Genomic DNA, 19,253 nt, shown 5'->3' on the forward strand with positions numbered 1-19,253 from the left:
GTACCGATGTCAGTTTGTAGTGTTTTCTTTGATAGCTGTTCAGAGTTTGACACTTGTGGGGGCGTAAAATGTTGTCATAAGCTTCAGCCTTAAAAACAGACAGCCACAAAAAGCTGTTCAGGACAACATGTTATAGTTCATAAACAGAATATGTTATAATGTGATAGTTTCACTGAATTCTAAATTGTATCTGTACTCATTCTAGTCTAAAACGTCCGGGAACCTGCTCAGAAGAATTGTCCTACTGTGAATCTACTGTCTTTAACCACTGCCAGTTGGTCTTGGATACTACACTCCAAAATCTCCCTCTCCTCCCAGGGTCTGTGTCTCTAGGACTGCCTCTGATGGCTCTACAGTACCTCGCCTCTCCAGTTTTACAGTCAGATGCAGTAACGTAAAGACATTGCCCCTGGGATACATCTCTTCTCTTCTTCTATTTGACCCCAGTCTTGTTCTACATGGTTTTATTCCCTGAGCAACTGAACTCAGCCAACGATAAGAACATTCTGAGCAGTTTTATTGCCTGATACTTTAATGGTTTTTCTGTGCTACATTACACAAACTCAAGCTGTTTCAATGTGTTTTATTTGCAAAAAAAGATACTTCCTGAAGACGCTGATGACAGAAGTTATGATGAGTTATTGTTTTTTTTTCTGTGAGTATACAGTTGTCTACTGATATACTGAAATATATGAAATGTCAGCAAGATCAGTGAATAGAGTAGGTGAAATGCCTGTTAAAAGATGTCTATGTAAATCATTTTACTAGCCGGAAAAAAAAACAAATGATTTTAAGTGCACACATTTGTTTGCATGTACTAGTTGAGCAGGTATTCTTCTGTGGAGGAAAAATCTTGGTTCACTTCACAACGTTTAAACTGTGGACGAGCGAGTCACACAAAAGCCAAAAACCAGCCACACGGATCAGTGAGCTCATCCATGTGATTTGGTGCAAGCTAACACGAAAAGGCACAGATCAAAAGACTGGAAACTGTCTGTGCTATTAGTGTTAGTGATACACTGCTGTGTCTGGTATCCCTAAGTGCTGGCCACAGTAGCCGGGTGGACACTGCTGAGTGACAGACAGCCACTGAACCACTGTTAACCCTGTTTCTGAGGAACGTTGTCTAGTGGGAAAAAAAATATCTCACCATCCCAGCTCACCTTGCCAGATAAGTGGAATGTCAGATAACAACACTGTTTCCTTGGAGATTACGAATCCATCAGGACCACCTCCGATCAACTGGGTTCTTGATTACCTGTTCCGAAACAAAAAGGAGATTCTTTTGTGTCTGCTTGCTGTTTAATGAAAACTGTCAAAACGCTCTGAAAATTCTTGAATATTTTAGGATTACTTTTGGATAGATGATAGTGTAATCTTGTTAGTTTTATTCAAAGGTTGAATATTGTTGGAGACCTGTACTCTGAGCCTGTCGAGTGTCTGAACTGATTAAATATACATCTGCATAAAATTACCAGGGCAAAATGAGAAGCAAAACCCATCACAAAATGAAGTCATCTATGATGGAAACTATGTGCATGTAGTCATTACTAAAAAAAAGCTTTAAGTTGCCTAGAATAACGAGCAATGCTTTTATTTTCTTGTAAAGTGTACATTTACCCTCTGAGATCTGATTTTGCCATCATGACACTGGGGGGAAGGGGAGTCTGCGTTTGAAGTCTTGAAAACAAATGAAAAAAAAAAGGTTTTATTAAGCAGTGGATTGTATAGGACTTTGTAAGGTTACTGTTGTGAAGACTATACATAAAGACGAACATCGCAACATTGTTTAGAATCCATCATCCTTGTAATCTTAGCGTTTGAAGTATTTTTCATGAGAAAATCCATTGATGCCAACTCAGAAACCCTGAAGAACAGGAGCTCAATCGGTTTGTTCACTTTGATCTGTTTCCACTGAAGTCATCAGTGACTGGTTGTCAGTGAACTTTTGACTGTTTGCGTTGTGTAGAGCTGACCATTATCCTAACCTGTGATTGGTGTCTGGAACTGTAACTATTGAAGTGAAGCGACCCCGTGCGATACTGTGCCATGTGATCTGTCTGTACGAGTGTTCTAAAGCACGGGCCCCTATCCAAGGCTCTCCCTTCCTGTGGTGTCTCATAAGAAAGTGTGGGCGTAGTTTTTTTTTTTTTTTTTTAAATTAATCTCCAATGTGCCGAAATTCACAAAGAATGCCAATGAGATAGATCATCGGCTTAGTTTCTCTGCCTGGTGGTCTTTTCAATATCTATGATGATGATGATGATGATGAGGTATACTGATCTTAGCTGTGTTGTATAAAAGGAGATTGTAGCGAGTGAATGACTTGAACCTACCATACTTTATGCCCTAGCAGGTTTTAATTGCATTGGGTTTGAAGTCACTGTCTTAAAGCCTTACAGTGCTAGTCAGTGTAATTCTATAGAACTGCAACACTGACTACTCCATCCTCAAAGCTGGTTGAGGCTGTCAGGCCTGGCTGATAAAATACTGATGAACCCCCCCCCCCCTCCTCTTTTTTACAATCTTCCTACTCCATTCTTCTCATTGCTCTGTGTGTGACATGTACAGTGTTTCTGCCCCCCCTCTAGATCAGACAAATAAATGAGTCCATACACTTAGCGGGCAAAAACAGTGTGTGGTTATTTCCATGATGTGTTTCCCTTCTGTTAGGCTACTTGGTTTCCCAAGTGAGGTTCTGTTCTCTGCATACAGATAACTTTGGTTCTCACAATAAAATATTGAGTAGATAATAAACATAATGCATTCTAATTCTGACTCTATTTAGTATAGTCCTTTTCTTGACGGGTGAGTTCATAACACATTCATAGCAGCTGTCATAAACTGCACATAAAGCATTCATGACTGTTTCATGAGACATGACTCATACCAAACCTTTCATGAATGTGGAAGACATAACGACGACAACAATCACAAAGCAGCATTGACGTTTTTCTCAACAGCCTTTGTAAATATTTCATGAATATCTTATGAAGTCTACAACGAATGTCACTTTACTATACAAGTTGCGAAGTAGGCTATTCGTAATCACTGAGTTTAACTCTGGTAGCTAAACTATTCAGCTGACCCGTATTTGTGTAACCTGGAACGGTTGGACATTCCAAACATGAGAAATCATCTGCAAAGGATAAAACAAATACATTTTTATGAAACAAAAATTATTTGCTTGACCATGTTCTGTCTTTTTGGCACTGGAGTAGCCCATTGACTCAGATTGACGTGTCAGGTAAAAGGTTTGAATCAAAAACGGCAATGCTGCTTTGCGATTGTTGGACTTTTATTTTGACAAGTTGTCGTCATTCTGTCTTAAACATCATGAAAGGTTTGGTATGAATCTTGAGTCATGTCTAATGAAACAGTCATGAATGCTTTATGTGCAGTTTATGACAGCTGCTATGAATGTGTTATGAACTCACCCGTCAAGTAAAGTGTACCGTTTGAACTTTAGAGGAAACAGGTTTGACCACTGATGAACATTAAGTCACATTCTGCCCTCTTGTGGCCAATGAAGAAGCAGCAACTGTGAAATCACAGGTACAAAATGCAGAATGATCGTAAGCTCCTGATGAAATTACAGTGGCAGTCATAATTCTTTTTTCCTTTTCTGAAATTAAAAATATTTAATTGGAAAGGACATATAAACAGTCATAACTGTTCACATGAAGTGGGAGAGGAAAGTGCCTACAGACATTTATATAGAGGCCTTGCTTGACACATACTGTAGATAAAAAGGAAACGTGAACTTAACTCACATTTTGTTTATTTTTTTCCAGTAAAAAGTCACTTGAGTCATTCAAATTCTCTTTTTTTCCCAAGTCATGTTTCACAGCCAGCTCATGCTCAAAAGCGAAGGACTTAAAATAACATATAAGCCATATCGAATAAAAAAAAAAAAACAAACAAACAAACCACTGTCACTGTCACTGCCAAATGCAGAACTCATTCGCAAAACCAACTTGCACAATTTACTTGTTTGCTGACCGACTGAAGTCTGAAAACATGGCGGGGAAAGCAAACACAAAAGAACCCAGTTGTGTTACAGTCAAATCATCTGAATGATAATAATACCAAGAACGCCTTCCAAATAGCAAATAGTAACAACAATAATACCAGTCATCAAAATGATAACGATAGCGATACATTTAAGGCTCTTTTTGGGGTCCTGAGGATTTCATAAAATGTACAGTGTGTGAACTGAGGAGGCACGCGCTAGCTCTAGCGCAGCGTAGCGTGACGACCTGCGGGACTGACGAGGGAAGCTGGTGGCACAGCATGGCTGAGGGATTGGGGGGGAGGGGGGCACGGGACTAATGTCTTTAGCTCTTTCCACTTACAGCCAGGGGCCAGGTTGAGTATGGTGGGGTGTTATGGACAGGCCTGAAGCCAAAGAGCCTAGGAGCACAGCTGTGAACTGGGGAGAAGAGCAAACAGGAGAGAAACACCAGCCCTAATGTGTGTACTGCAACAACTCCAGAGGAAATGAATGGGCAAGGTCATCCAGTTACAGGGCCGCATACATGTTCACTTCTGCGACCTGGACAATCAGCCAACAAAAGAACAGGTCAAAGGTCACGTAAGAGACTCTACACGATGGAGAGTGATAAAGAGAAAGAGAGAGACAGACATAGAGAGAGGGAGAAAGAGAGAGAAAAAGAGAGAGAGGGGTGTGTGTGTGATGATGATTCAGTGTCACCCAAGTTCTGCATCCTTTCTCTCGTCATTTGTGTTGCAGTGATCAGCCACCTCAAGCATGGGACTGACTGAAGGCCTTTTCGCACAGTTATACTATGGAAAAATGTTCCCTTAGGATAGGTCTGCTGATCTGCAGTTCTCCTTTAATAAATAAAAACAAGTGTTAAATCCACCCATCAGAGTCAAGTAATTAGACTTCAAAGGGCCAAGCTGGGTTCCACAGTACTGTATATCCTTGTGTACATTCAGTTGCCTTGTTCAGGAAAATCCTGTGAGGAATTTCAATGTGAATGAAAAAAAAGAGATAGAAGCCACAATTCTTACTCAGCAGTCTTTAAAGCAGCTTTGGTATGGTCAGACTCAAGACCCAGTTTTGATCATTTCTCCAGGGCAAGAAGGGATGGTGGGATGGTGGCGAGTGGGTGAGAGAGGGGGGTGGGGGTACTGCAGCTTCCTTCATGAGGCTCTTTGTAAAAACTAATGAGGACGGCGGCTGCTCTCGGCCAGTTCCCATGAGCGAGCGCTCCGTGCCTCGCCTTCCTTCTCTAGCGTCTCGTTTTGCCTCTCATCTTGTGCGGCTTTTGTCATAACAACGTCCTGGCTGTGTGGGCGAGAGCCAGCGTCACCAGCGCCGGCAACGTGGGAGTCCGCCACGCCGCTCCAATCACATGCGCCCCTGCAAACAAAAGCCAAACATACAATGAGAGAGAGAGCGCAGAACAGCACAACTGTAGCCTTAACAAACAAAAATGTCAAATTTAGACATTTTCAAATGTGAAAAACTCTGACATGTTTTGACTATCAGTGGCTTAATAGGCAATGGAATAAACTAAGTCATATGGCTGTCCTTCCCAGTCAGTCCACAATACAATTAATATGGGCAGATAGCAATTAATTTGAAGGCAATGTCTGCAATTCTGGTAAAAGGTTACTGTTTCAAGATTACTGTTAAATTACACCCCTTGCCTTCTGTGCTCCTAAAGCCAAACTATTGAAAGGCTTGATTGGCTTGTTAATGGTTTAGTCTATGTTGGTTTCACATTTAAAGAGCCAGGACTGCGAACAAGTAAGGTTAATTTCCTGGACACACACACAGAACAGTTAGAGTATCCCATATAGGAACATTCAGCTGAGTTGACCAAACAGTGTATTGGACTAGAATTGCAGACCCCACCCCAACCCTTTAACCACCACAGCCTTGTTTAGAGTGGGGACAGATTGGGGAGTGTGAGTGGGGGATACTGTAGGTCAGCGGTTCCCAAACTTTTTCCCCCGCGTACCACCGGCTACATTCCGACTCGGCTCGCGTACCCCCACCATCCGACACATAAACACATAAAAACATAACGCATTCTATAACCCCCCCCCCCCTTGACGATATTTGATCCGTTTCCCGGTTTTAGGTGCGTGCATTTGGTCAGTTAAAAAGTTATGATTATGAAAAGTAGCCTGCATAGTAGCCTAAATACATCCACATACAATATCTTATAATAGGCCTACAACAACGCCTGACAAGGATGTATTCGTTTGGACAACATTAGGCTATACAGCCTAGAAAGGCTAAACTTAGGCTACCTTTAGTTTGTTAAATGTAAAGCCTAGCTTAATGTTACCTTTCTTGCCCATCTGAAATAACTCTTAGCTTTGCTCCTTCCCTCCTTTCTGTTTTTGTTGTTTTCAAAAACCTGTTATATCCGCAAAACTTTCCCCCCACGGACCACGTCGTCAAAAGTAACGCATTCTATTAGCTATTCCAGGCGTCATGTTTAATAAGCTGCACTTTTTTTTGATGAACACATACAGAGTTTATAAATGATATCCTTTAATTTCATGTTTCCATATCATTATGACCTGATTCGAAATTATGTATTTATTCATGAATTAATTACAAAAGATTTAAAATTTTCATTTTACACCTGTCCGCCATAGCCCTTTTCATCTCGCGTACCCCCTCGAAGCAGCTCGCGTACCACCAGGGGTACGCGTACCACAGTTTGGGAATCCCTGCTGTAGGTGGATGGCTAACAGCGCAGTTAAAGTGGACGGCCTCCTACCTGCTACCCGGGGGATGGTGATCTGTCTGCTGCTTCGGCCCTCACCTCCCTCACTGACCGGTTTGATCTGGACCACATAGTCCTCGTCCACGGGCAGCGAGAGCTCCAGGGACGTGCCGTTGGTCTCCACCACGCTGGGCCGGGCCTGCCGGTTCTGCTTGTACATCACCTGCAGGGAGGAGGAGGACAGTATACTCAAATACAATTGATGTCCAGTACCACAAACGTGCCCAGGGCCCACGGCAAACCAGGGTCAAGTCCGACCTCAGTTCATTCCCCCGAGCCCCTCCCCATCTCCTTGTCCACTCTTCAGTGTCCTGTCAAATAAAGAACAAAATTATTCATACCCCTGGCAAATATTGATGTAATGTTGATTTTCTCTTGACCAATATGTTTGTTGTGACTAAAAATGCACTGCCACATGCAAAAGGTTGTAAGATAATGTGGTAGAAACATGGAATCAAAAAAATTATCGTTTTGTCTTTTTTTTTAAGCATTTTTATGAAAAATGGCAAGTCCAAAATTATTCATACCCTTTTTAAATAATCAATGGAAACATCTTTATTTGCATTAACAACTCTCAAAATGGTTCTTATAATATCTACTAAGCCGCTCCATGTCTCCACAATGATTCTAGACCACACCTTTTTAGCAGCAATCCGGGTTTTCAGTCAGGAACGATTATTTGCCATCACTCTGGCCTTGTGCTCACTTTTTGACAGATTGAGGTCTGGACTCTGGCTCTGCCACTCTAAAATGTTGATATTGTTCTCAGTTAATCATTTCTTGCCTTGTTTGGCTGTGTTTTGGATCATTGTGTGGTTTAGTGGTCCAGTGATGCCCATTGGGGCAGGTCTCTTGGCAGACTGCCTGATCTTTTCCACCAAAAATCTCAATGTAGCCCCTTATTTTAGTGTTACCGTTCACTTTGAGAAGTTTACCAGGTTCCATTGTCTGAAAAACACCCAAAACGAATACATTTCTATAGCTATTCTCCACATTGTGGATGGTGTTTTGGTGGTTGAAATTTTGACTCCATCTAAAAATGGATCACTTGGTCATCTTGGATGCTGATCATGGATCACTCTTCTCCAAACATGCACAACTCAGCTTAACCTTTATAAGGGCACAGCTGGACTTAGAATCTAGCTTTCGCTGGATTTCTTTTTTAGAATCTAGCTTTCGCTGGATTTCTTTTTGACTCAAGGACATGGCCTGAGATTGGCATAAAAAATAAGCATTAAATTCCAATGACACATGTCCATTTCAATTGTGGGGGTTAGAAAAGTATTCTTTTGGGATGTTTTTCAACCAGGGGGACCTGGTGACCTTCTCAAAGTAAACGGTAACACTAAAGCAAAAGGCTACACTGAGATTTTGGAGGAAAAGATCAGGCAGTGTGCCAAGAGACCTGCCCCAATAGGCATCATTGGACCATTAAACCTTACAATGATCCAAAACATACAGCTAAACAAGGCAAGAAATGGTTAACAGAGAACAATGTCAACATTTTAGAGTGGCCCAGCCAGAGTCCAGACCTCAATCAGTCAAAAAGGTTAGCACAAGGCCAAGTGATGGCAAATGATGGCAAATAATCGTTCCTGCCTCAAAACCCGGATTGCTGTTAAAAAAGTGCGGTCTAAAATCATTGTGGAGATATGGAGAGGCTTGGTAGGTACTATAAGAACCATTTCGAGAGCTTTGTTGGTAAATAAAGATGTTTCCATTGATTATTTAAAAAGGGTATGAATAATTTTGAACATGCCATTTTTCATAAAAATGTTAAAAAAAGATAAAAAAATGTTTCTACCACATTGTCTTACAACTTTTTGGCATGTGGCAGTGTAATTTTCAGTCAGAGCAAACATATTGGTCAAGAGAAAATCAACATTACATCAATATTTGCCAGGGGTATGAATAATTTTGTTCTTAACTGTATATATATATATATATATATATATATATATATATATAAACCCATGCAGTAAAGAGCTCCCAAACCAAATCAATCTGGCATGTCCTCCATTTGTAGTATTTTTTTTTTACACCAAATCAAAATCCTTCAGCTTATCCCCATGGTCTCTTTGAAATAATATTACATTTTTCATCCAAGGGAATTCAATAGCTTTGGCCAAATATTCAATGCCATTCACGGTTGAACTGTCAGCTCAACCTTGTAAGTTAAGTTAGTTACTTTACTTTGTTCTGAAGGAAATTTGTCCTCTGCATTTAACCCATTCACCCAACCCATCCATGCACACACATACACACACAGTCACTAGGAGCAGTGAGCTCACCAGGAGCACACATACACTACACACCCGGAGCAGAGGGCAGCCCTTGAGCCCTCTGGCGCCCGGGGAGCAGTTGGGGATAAGGTGCCTTGCTCAAGGGTACTGTTCAATCATTCCTCCCACCCACATTTTCCCTACCAGTCATCCCACCGGCCACCCTTTGGTTACAAGTCCGATTCTCTAACCAGCAGGCCATGGTGCATGGCTATTTTACCAGAGGAGACATTCTGTATTCCAGCCGTACACAGATACTGTACATCTGAGCAAAAACACTGGAGGATATGCAGCAACAAGGTGCTTCTTTCTCTGACTAATTCTTTTGCCATTTCTTGTGTTTCCATGGCATTTAACAGCCACAGCATTTTTAAATATACATGCATTTATTACATTTGTAATGAGTTTAGTCATTTAGATTCGTCCTTTATTATAAAACATTAAAAGACAAAAAAGCTATAGATGGTAAAAACATTTACCAAATATTGTTTATATCCATGTTTCTTTTTTTACAGAGGGTATGAGGAGCATGCAGATGACTGGAAGAGCTCAATACTACAGTATAATAACACTACATACTACCCGTATTGAAAAAGTAGCATGAGGCCTCCACTTATTACAAGCTCGGTCTGATTTTCCTACTTGGTGTGAAAGAATATCCTATGTGTTGGCTACACATCTCATCTATACTCAGCAATGTCTATAAAGTGCAACCTACCACTTATGTTCTACAAATATTATAATTAATCCTGATTGGTGCTTTCAACAGGGGTTGTTCGATTGTTCAAATAAAACCATCAACAACGGGTCTATTTCAGACCGGAAGCCCATATGTGGGCTATAATTAAATTATCCTAATTGCTTTCACATATTTGGCCACAGAGGCACTAATGTTTATTTCTACTCTTTATGGCCACAAATGACCATAGTGTATTCCTCTACTGAAAACCCACGGCCATTGGTCATAATTTAACCTCGGCCTGTGTCGGTGAATGCGGCCCGTTTATATGAGGCCGCACAAACTCCAGTTAAGTAACATATTAATCACTGTCATAGTACAGTGTAACACCAATTTAGGCAATCAGCTAGAGTTTATCAACCCTGTTTTCCCTTGATAAGCCCAAATTCAATCTGAACATGTTCAACTCCCAGTACAGTAAAGCTCTCAGCAACTGGAGAGACCTATTAATAACAATAACAACAAAAATGAGAACAACAACATAGACAGTCAGTGGTCCTGTGGTCCAGCTGAAGCTGGAGAGACCAATCAATAACAACAACAACAACAACAACACTAGCATCTGCAGACGCTTCTCATCCACTGGCTATAAGAGGCAGACCTGAGGTACCTGGCCTCCCTCTCAGAGGTCCTAAACACGGCCTAATGGTGCTGTCAGCGTGACAAAGCGGTCCCGCCCTCAGCGCGCCACGGTGCTCCAATAAACATGGCCGATCACTTCAGAAAGCCATTTCTCCAGCAATCCCTCTGTGGCTGGCAGGGGGTTGATTTCACAACGCAGGCCTATTACAGAGCTGCCCTTTCAGCTTCTGAGGGGGGGAAATTATAGCTGTGCTCCAAATGGCATGGGCGGGCTGGCCAAGGAGACCCATGCCAGGGCCTTTTGATGTGTGTAAGGCTTTATAAATTGAGCGAAAAATTGATAAGCTCAAGAATACGCCAAAGCGCGTTACATAATTGCACAGGGCTATTACATTATGTCTGTCCGCAAAAGTGCTGCTTGCTGTATAGATTCTTTGGGAATGAAAAGTGCGCAGCACAGGATGGGGTGGCGGTGGGGTGGTGTTGGTGGTGGTTGGGTCTTACTTTGTAGCCCATCACCTCAGACTCGTTCTCCAGGGCCTTGACGTGATCCCACTGTAGGATGATCTTGGAGTTTGATGCGTTCCACATGACCTTAGTCGGTGGCTGGCTCGGGGCTGTGTGGCCGGGGGGGGGGAAAAAGGGAGAAATGGAAGAAGAAGTAAAAGTAAGAGTTGGGGAATAAAACACAGCTCTAGTACACATCTGTACTCCCTGGCCTTGCTGAGCGCAGAGTGTGCTGTCAGGTGCTTTTGAGGTGCGGATGCTTTGAAATGCAAATCAGCAGTGAGGCAGAGTGTGAGAGAGAGAGATAAAGAAGGAGAGAGCAATTTCCTGAGGAAGGCTTGGTGTAGCTGGGTAATGCACACTTTCCCTGAGCAGTCATATACACACACACACACACACACACACACACACACACACACACACACACACACACACACAAAATGGAAAAACTCAGTTAGATGCACGCACCCAAACACTCACAAGTGCTGCAATCCTCTTCTTGCCTTGAGTAAAGGCTAATCTAAACAGATACAATGTTGTTGAAGTACACTAGAGCTCAGGAGATTTCTGATTGGCTACCGCTAGTGGATTTGAGACTTGCACAGGAGTTTTCTGATTGGATAGTGTGTTTAGGCGTGGGGTGCGACACTCACGGGGCTTCTTGGTGGTGATGTTGACCACGGAGCTGTCTGGGCCCACTCCGGCGCTGTTATACGCCCGCACGCTGATGAGGTAGGTGCTGCTTCCGTCCAGCTCGCGGAGGACAGCGAACGCCCGGTCCCCCACGGTGCGCACCACACTCGCCATGTCCTGCGTCGCATCCTGCTCCCAGTACCTGAGCTGGGGGCGTACACACAACACACATACATCACCAGGCCTCCCATTCTTTCTTCAACGTCACATTCAAGGACTTTTTGAAGGACTTTCCAGGCTTATTTCCCACAAATTCAAAGACCCAACATGGCATGTTGTGAGTTACGGATCAAGTTACGTTTTACCAACATGACCGTTACGGAAGTCCAGGCAAATAAAATTGACACGATTGATAAGGATTCACATTCAGTAATAGGACACGCCCCATTGTGACCACAGCGGTGGTAAGTAAGCTTTGCCTCTTGCTTGATCTTACTCTCACTGATGGTGAGTAACTTGTCCAGCCTACACTGTCTAAACCGTGTCAAGGGGGCATGTGTATGGGGCCAATGGGCCTTGTGAAGCGTGCCCCAGAGGGAGCACAAGCAAGTGGAGCACCAGTCAGGAAGTCATTGGGGTGGATAAAAGGCACAGTCTAATCAATGTGAGAGGCATAATGTACAAAATGAAAAAAGGTAAAGCAAAGGGAAACTTACTAAAGTTTTTTTTTTTGGTCGACTCTGAATATTGTGCTTTTGGTTTTTATAAAGTAATAACATATAGATGTTACCTCATAGCCCATGATGCGTCTTTTGGTGGTGTTCCAGGGCAGGGGTTTCCAGGACACCTCCACCTCAGACGAGGACAGACTCTTGGCACGGACTCTAGAAGGCGCTTCAGTTGGCTCTGGGTATTCAAAACACATACAACCCACGAAGAGAATAATTAGCTACATTACTCTATGCTTTGATATGATTATAAACTATATTTGTATGCTTCAAATTAATTATAGCTTTCATGCTTGAGACTAGTAAACACCGCCTTCCCATTCATATTTGTTATGGATATGGTTTGTAGTAGCCTGCACGCTCCATTGGGGATTAGCGTAGACTTTGAATACATTGAAATTTAAATGAAATTGGACCAGCCTTTAACCAATCGGCATTGGATTCCTACAGTACTTTGCCACTAACCGAGCAAGCATGTGATATTAGCCTTTTCCAAAAACCCCTCAGCAGAAAAACAAATAATGTTTTCATCCATGGTTTATATGGTACATGACCATATACAGCAATAAAGAAGAATGACTGATAATGACTTACTCTTCTCTATTACTGTGCAACAACAACAACAACAACAATAATAATAATAATTATTATTATTATTATAAGCTTATACCGTCATAAATACCTAAATTAATTTTTAAAATTCATTGCAAGTAAATGCCAGCATGCTGTTACTTTACTAAGTTATGTTTGAAGTAGAGTTTGAAGCTAGGGTAAAAGTAGGGTTTTTTTCCCAACCTTCCTCAGCAGAGTTGATGGTCGTCACTGGGCCAAATGGTCCCTCCCCCTTGTTGTTGTACACGCCCACTTTGACATGGTAGGGGGTGAAGGGTGGGATGCTGTCGTCCCTGAAGGAGTACTTGGAGGCGTCGGGGGAGGTGACCGCCGCCTGCATCCAACCCTGTGCCCCGTGAGGACGGAAGGCCACCACGTAGCCAAAGCCTGGGCCACACTGGAGCTCCTCCGGGACAGGCTGACAGAGGGGCAAAAACACATGGTGTACAACAATCACACACACACAGGCACACAGGGATATATATGCACACATGCAGACTGCCAAACAGACAGACAGACTCTCTCTCTCTCTCTCTCACACACACACACACACACACACACACACACACACACACACACACACACACACACACACACACACATGCACACACACAAACACTTGGTTTGTAAACACAATATTCAATTTATCTGATTACTGTGTATATGTTATTTGATATCTATATAGTAAATATTATATTTGATTTAATTTATAAATACTTCATGGTATTTTACCTCCCAAGTTATGACCAGCTCGGATCGACTTCCCCCACCTCCACTCACTCTGGTAGGGGTCACCTTTGGCACTGGCAAAACAAACACATGTTGAAGTCAAGACAAGCCATGTTGTACAAACGTGCTTAGCAGTCAAGAAGTGAATCAATAAAATGAACATTCTAAAAAAACATAGACAAAGACATACAGTACTGAGCAAAAGTCTTCAACCATCCCACATGTTTTGCTGTAGCAATATCATAAGGGTCATACATATTTATTTCTCACTCTCTTCATTAAAATATAACCAGAAACACATGACTCGCAGTATGTACACAGCATTTAAAAACACATAACATCTAGTTTTTGTTCTGATTTTAGCCTGACTTCAGTCTCAAGCCACCACTGGATTTGTAGTTTTTATAGTGTTATAATAACCAATCATGCAAGAGGAAAGAGATGGAGCTGTCATTCTCCACATACGTGCTTCTTTGGTCCGGACTTTTTTTGAGGGCTTGCTGGGCTCTCCTGTCCCGATGGCATTGGTTGCCAGGACCCGGAACTCGTACTCCACCCATGGGTTGAGCTCGGTGACCGTGGCGGACAGCTGACCAATTCCCAACAGCTTCGGGACTGATAGGAAGTCACATCAGAATAGATGTGTGAACTACTCAACAAAGTCAACAGAGAGCCTTTAATACAAGGAATTTAATTAATTATTCATTCATGTTGAATTCGAAATGTAATGCGATTCTCAAATAGAAACTGTTACACACATAATTAACTACGACTGAAACTAAACCTAATCTCCAAGCCATAAGTACATCTCAGAAAGGCATGTTTTCTTTTTCTTTTTTATGAACTGATTCATTCTTCACAATACTTTAAGTATTAAGTAGACAGAGAACACCAGTTCGTATTTAGGAAGCCTTGGCATGCTGTGAGGCTGACAACTAGCTTGCTAACAACTGCTTGAAATCCCATAATCAATATGATCCAAGCTGCGTTATTCCTATCAATAAAGCACACACACACACACACACACACACACACATCAGCATGCCCTCTTCGTGGCTTCACTTGTCCGTGTTAATCCGTATAATAAACCTGCACTGGCGACAGAATCCTGTGGTGGATGTGGAGACAAGCAGGGCCAGCTCCTGATGCGGTATCCCCAGCACGTCGACCCCTTCAGCGCTCATTAACCGGGGGCCCCACGGCGAACACGCCTGGGCACGACCTAACGCTGTCCGACTAATCCCTCGTATTCTGAGCCCGCTTTCATCCCCTTTGGGTAAATAGTCCTTCAGAGAGTAATTACCGGTAATCCATGGTTTGCCATACTGGCTAAAACATGCACATGCATTTAGCTGAGTGTGTGTTCAACAGTCGCCCAGAGGCAGTCACAGAGAATGGGGTGGCTTGTATTAGGCTGTAGCCGAGCTCTACACCTATACCTGAATACCTGAATAGTACTTGCTCAACCGCCTTAAACATGCACATACATCTGTCTGTGTGTGTTCAAAACAGTAGCCCCAAAGGCGAGCTTTTGTGAATATTCTGTAGCTTAATATGAGCTCCCAATTTTAAATACCGAGACAGTTCGGCAGAGATAAATTACTAGTAATAGACTACATGGTTGCTATGCAACATAGACATGTTCAGTAATTTTAATAAGTAAGGATTCAGCTTTTAATTGAGTTTGGGTTTCTACATCCCCTCTATGGAGAGGGGGAATCACATTAAAAATACAGAAGTGGCAGCAGCAAAGCATAACAAAACGGTCAAACCAAAATTATTTGATTCATTCAAACACTGTTCTACCTTATTGTGCAAATCTGCCACTTGACACTTGCCACTGGTCCAGATTTAGGGTCAGGGATAGTGTGGTGTGACACCATAGCCCTAAGTCTAAGTCTAAAGCAGTAGCCATGCCTGTACTGGGTCTCAGTTGAGCTCCATACCTGTGTTAGCTGCCTGCCAGCCCAGAGAAAAGGAGGTCCTGGCCTGGATGATGTAGGTGAGGATTGGACTGTGGTGGTCAGGCCCAGCCCTCCAGGAGATGGACGATGTGGTCTCTGTGACCTCGTCTACCTGCAGGTCTGATGGTGGGCCAGGGGATCCTGAGGAAGGTGAGCCATGTGTGAGAAATGTGAACATGATGTGCACATAGACATGTGCTGCAGTACTTCACCAATCTGGTTGCCTGAGATTATTGCAACCAGCGTTAGCCTGATAAATCAGATATCAAATATATTCTATGTCAAGGCAGAGCAGGTGTGCTGAATTTCGGAACTTTTCTACCATGTTATTTTATACTGTATATTATAGACTCACGTGGAAAGAGGAAAGAAGATGCATTGTAATAAATATAAGAAAGGGAAGAAACACAATGGGTTCTCACTCAGCTTTAGCTGGGTGAACCCAGACAAATCTAAGTAAATTTGAATGTGCTCTTCAGGTCCGCCTGGAAAGGAACCTACAGTATTGACGGCCGTTTCCAAATCACCAAAAAACCAGGATCCAATCACAATTGCTCATCTGGCATGAGGCGGGCTTTATATTGTATGATGACAGATACAGCAGTGTATTCAACACAACCTATGTCTTTTATGTCTTTTAATTATTCAATTTTATGTAATTTATTTTTTAAACAAATTAAGATAAATTAACAAATGTTATTTGTTTTTTAAATAAATTAAGATAAATTAAGAAGTATATATTGCCAAATATATTGCCCTTTGCATATGCTTGTATTTATTATTTTTTACTATTTTGTTTATGTAAAGAAAATGAATTGGCCCGATCAATGAAATGTGCTATATAAATAAACTTGCCTTGCCTAGACACGTTGTAATTTGCTAGCCATGGAAAAGTATAAAAAGCTTTAAAGAGTATAAAAAGTTCCTCAAAGAAAAGAGTGAAACTGCCACTTCTCTGCAGCGCTGCTGTAAAGATGGCAGGCCTTCTGTAAAGTGGATCCTCTGGGAGTGAGAAAAGCTGATAAACCACAGCTCTTTATTACACTACAAATGACTTTAGCTTGAGGAGTATCCACTGAATGACTTAATGTGATGAACACACGTTTAAATGACCACTGTTGAAACAATGCACTTTTTTAATCACTGTTCTAATTGTGGAATTAACCGAGAGCATTAAGCTGCTTGCAACCATTACCACACAAAGCCAATGAGCCGATGAATGGACGGGTTAATAGACAGTGCAACCACCTCAACAACAGTGGTATAAACTAACTGAAATTAAAGCTGTACCTCTAACCACCACGTCAATGGCTATTGCCCCCCTGTCCACTTTGGTCTGGATGGCACAGGTGTACTTCCCAGCATGCCTCAGTTGGATGTTACGGATCATAATGTCCCCCGCAGACTGCTGTAGAGTAATTCAGTCGTACACAGGAAAACATATTAAACTCGCTAGTTAATTCTGTCTATGTTACATAGTGTTATTTACTATTCTATGGGTATAACAACATCATAAAATAGAAGACAAAAACAGTGTACAACGTGTTGAGAAAGGTATTATGAATACAAACTTCAAAGAGCTCTAACAACAATGTTTAAAATCTAATCTAGACAACACCACAAGTATTTGATACAATACAGTCCTTTAAACAGACAATACTTCTTACAGTAAATAGAGAGTATCCTACTGTATGTACACACTGTGCACATAACATACCATTATGCTGTGGCTTTATTGCTTTTAATGAGAACACTTTCAAATGTTTTTTTTTTATTAAGATTGATGTGATTTATAACTTAAATTGCTTAATTTGTGATGATGTCCAATTAAGACACTGGATGGAACTAAACCTCAAAATAGGTTTTCCAAAACTTTTAATTGCTCATCAGAACTTTTAGTTTTATTTTCCAAATTAGCAGTCGCACATCTGTTGAATTAACGAGTGAAACTGAGCCAACTGATTGACTGTAGAGGTACTCTACTTAGACTCAGTTCAATTGCTTTATGACACCAATCTAATAAATAATAATTGTTATTGTAATTCTTTGAATTTCATTAGGAAAAGGTGAGAATGCGTGCTGGTTTATATAAAAAAAAAACTCTTGCTATTTACACTGTTTTAATGCAGATTTGAATAAGCAACATTATTTAAAAAACACTCCTTTCAGTTAAATTCTTATAAGAAGTCTAATTAATATGTGTGCAAAGTGTAGACTTTAGACTCTATCGATAGAGTGTCATATGCTTTGTAAACCCACTGTTTTGCAGGATGCCCTGTTTTGGAGTTTTAACCCTCACCCCCTACAGGAGGGAAGTGGGCATTGCAAGCAGGTACATCTGTCTTTGTGTCCATAATATAGCTTGTAAATACTGGCCCGACACATAACATTTTTCCCGACAAAAAAGGCAGAGGGTCATCATATCTCAGTCCTCCTGCATGATCAGCCGGATCCTGTGTAGAATACAGATGGCTTGAGTTTGGCTTCACTTTAGCTATTATTGTGTAAAGGACGGGAGGTTCTGCAGTCACCTGAGTGCTCTGGTTTCTTCGGAGCACAGATTCGCTTACTTTCCGGTGTAGAGATATTTTTGCACTATGAGAGTGAACTGGGATGTGTGTGTACTGTATAGCTATGTAGATTTTATGGTTTACAATCACTTACTCCGCCAACTTTTTCAAAGTATCCGCCATGGCTTCCAAACTGGATCATGAGCTCGTTGAAGAACCAGGTGAACTTCACGTCCAGTGAGGGGTCATGGGAGACCTGACAGGGCAGTACTATACTCTCACCCACCGTCACGTCCACCTGCGCTGCTTTGGTCGTGATGACAGTGGCCTCTGCATGGAAAAAAAAAAATGCATGAAATGCATGTATATCAGTTGCATACAGTACATGTCGACACGGTACTCAAAGGGCACATTCACAAATATTTAGACACTTTCTATTGTACTTTATTAACACTTCCATTAAATTCAGTTTGATTTATTGCCATTATCACAATTTGCAGCCAAAATGATGTAACTTCAACAAAACAGTGTGGCAGAGGACAGGAAGCGCAAAGAGACATACAGTACATGTCATAAGATAGGGATAAGAGGGAAGGCAAAAGGAGCAACATAAATGCAATAGCTGTATACCGGCGCATCAACCTGGAGGAACTCATGCCTGAGACGATTAATCGTTAAATGTCCTTTCGAAATTTCTAGGTTGCTGACTAGGCTGACAGTATGAGGTTGCGTTGTGCTAACCGAAAAGCAACACTAGATGTCACTGTGCTCTTATATGTCTGCGTTTCTGCACCCAATCTCTGTTTCCGAGGCAGTTCACCAAGCACAGCACTCAAGCCAAATCAACATCTGTGCATTCCTCTTTTCAAAAGCCACAATAAACAGCACACATTTCCACACCACTTGTGCACAGAGAGGAGGCTCAGCAGGGTGTGAGTTTTCAGGAAATACGCCATCTTTGTCTGGGCACGGTTGGGCGTCTTTATTCCTTCCCTCTGGTGTATCACAAAGAGGGCCTTAAGTGTCCACTGAATTATACATGACCATCAAGCTTCCACATAATAATTTCCTGACCATTACAGCAATTGCTCATTTTGACTTTGTGCTGTCAACAAGAAACATGCAACAACTATCCTACTTTGACATAGTTAATCGAATGGGAAGATAGACTTTTCAAAGTAATAAATGCAAGTT

At 41.8% G+C, this 19,253-nt stretch overlaps 1 protein-coding gene across 2 annotated transcripts in view; it reads right to left on the reverse strand.

The window, feature by feature from the left end:
* Positions 1-5,297: 5,297 nt before the first annotated feature.
* cntn3a.1 (contactin 3a, tandem duplicate 1) overlaps positions 5,298-19,253 on the reverse strand; it is a 67,716-nt gene continuing 53,760 nt past the window's right edge. For both annotated transcript variants that reach the window (XM_076275988.1, XM_076275986.1), the window contains exons 12-22: positions 18,214-18,389; positions 16,840-16,957; positions 15,532-15,690; positions 14,051-14,200; positions 13,589-13,659; positions 13,040-13,274; positions 12,307-12,422; positions 11,537-11,723; positions 10,881-10,993; positions 6,768-6,936; positions 5,298-5,389 (exon numbers count right to left, since the gene is read on the reverse strand). In XM_076275988.1, coding sequence (XP_076132103.1) covers positions 5,298-5,389; positions 6,768-6,936; positions 10,881-10,993; positions 11,537-11,723; positions 12,307-12,422; positions 13,040-13,274; positions 13,589-13,659; positions 14,051-14,200; positions 15,532-15,690; positions 16,840-16,957; positions 18,214-18,389 — 1,586 coding nt within the window. The remainder of the gene's footprint in view (positions 5,390-6,767; positions 6,937-10,880; positions 10,994-11,536; positions 11,724-12,306; positions 12,423-13,039; positions 13,275-13,588; positions 13,660-14,050; positions 14,201-15,531; positions 15,691-16,839; positions 16,958-18,213; positions 18,390-19,253) is intronic.

Source organism: Alosa pseudoharengus, unplaced genomic scaffold (genome assembly GCF_046254945.1).
Source record: "Alosa pseudoharengus isolate Yale_2024_CS ecotype anadromous, Long Island Sound unplaced genomic scaffold, YU_APseudo_1.1 YU_APseudo_1.1_scf_9, whole genome shotgun sequence".
NCBI lineage: Eukaryota > Metazoa > Chordata > Actinopteri > Clupeiformes > Clupeidae > Alosa > Alosa pseudoharengus.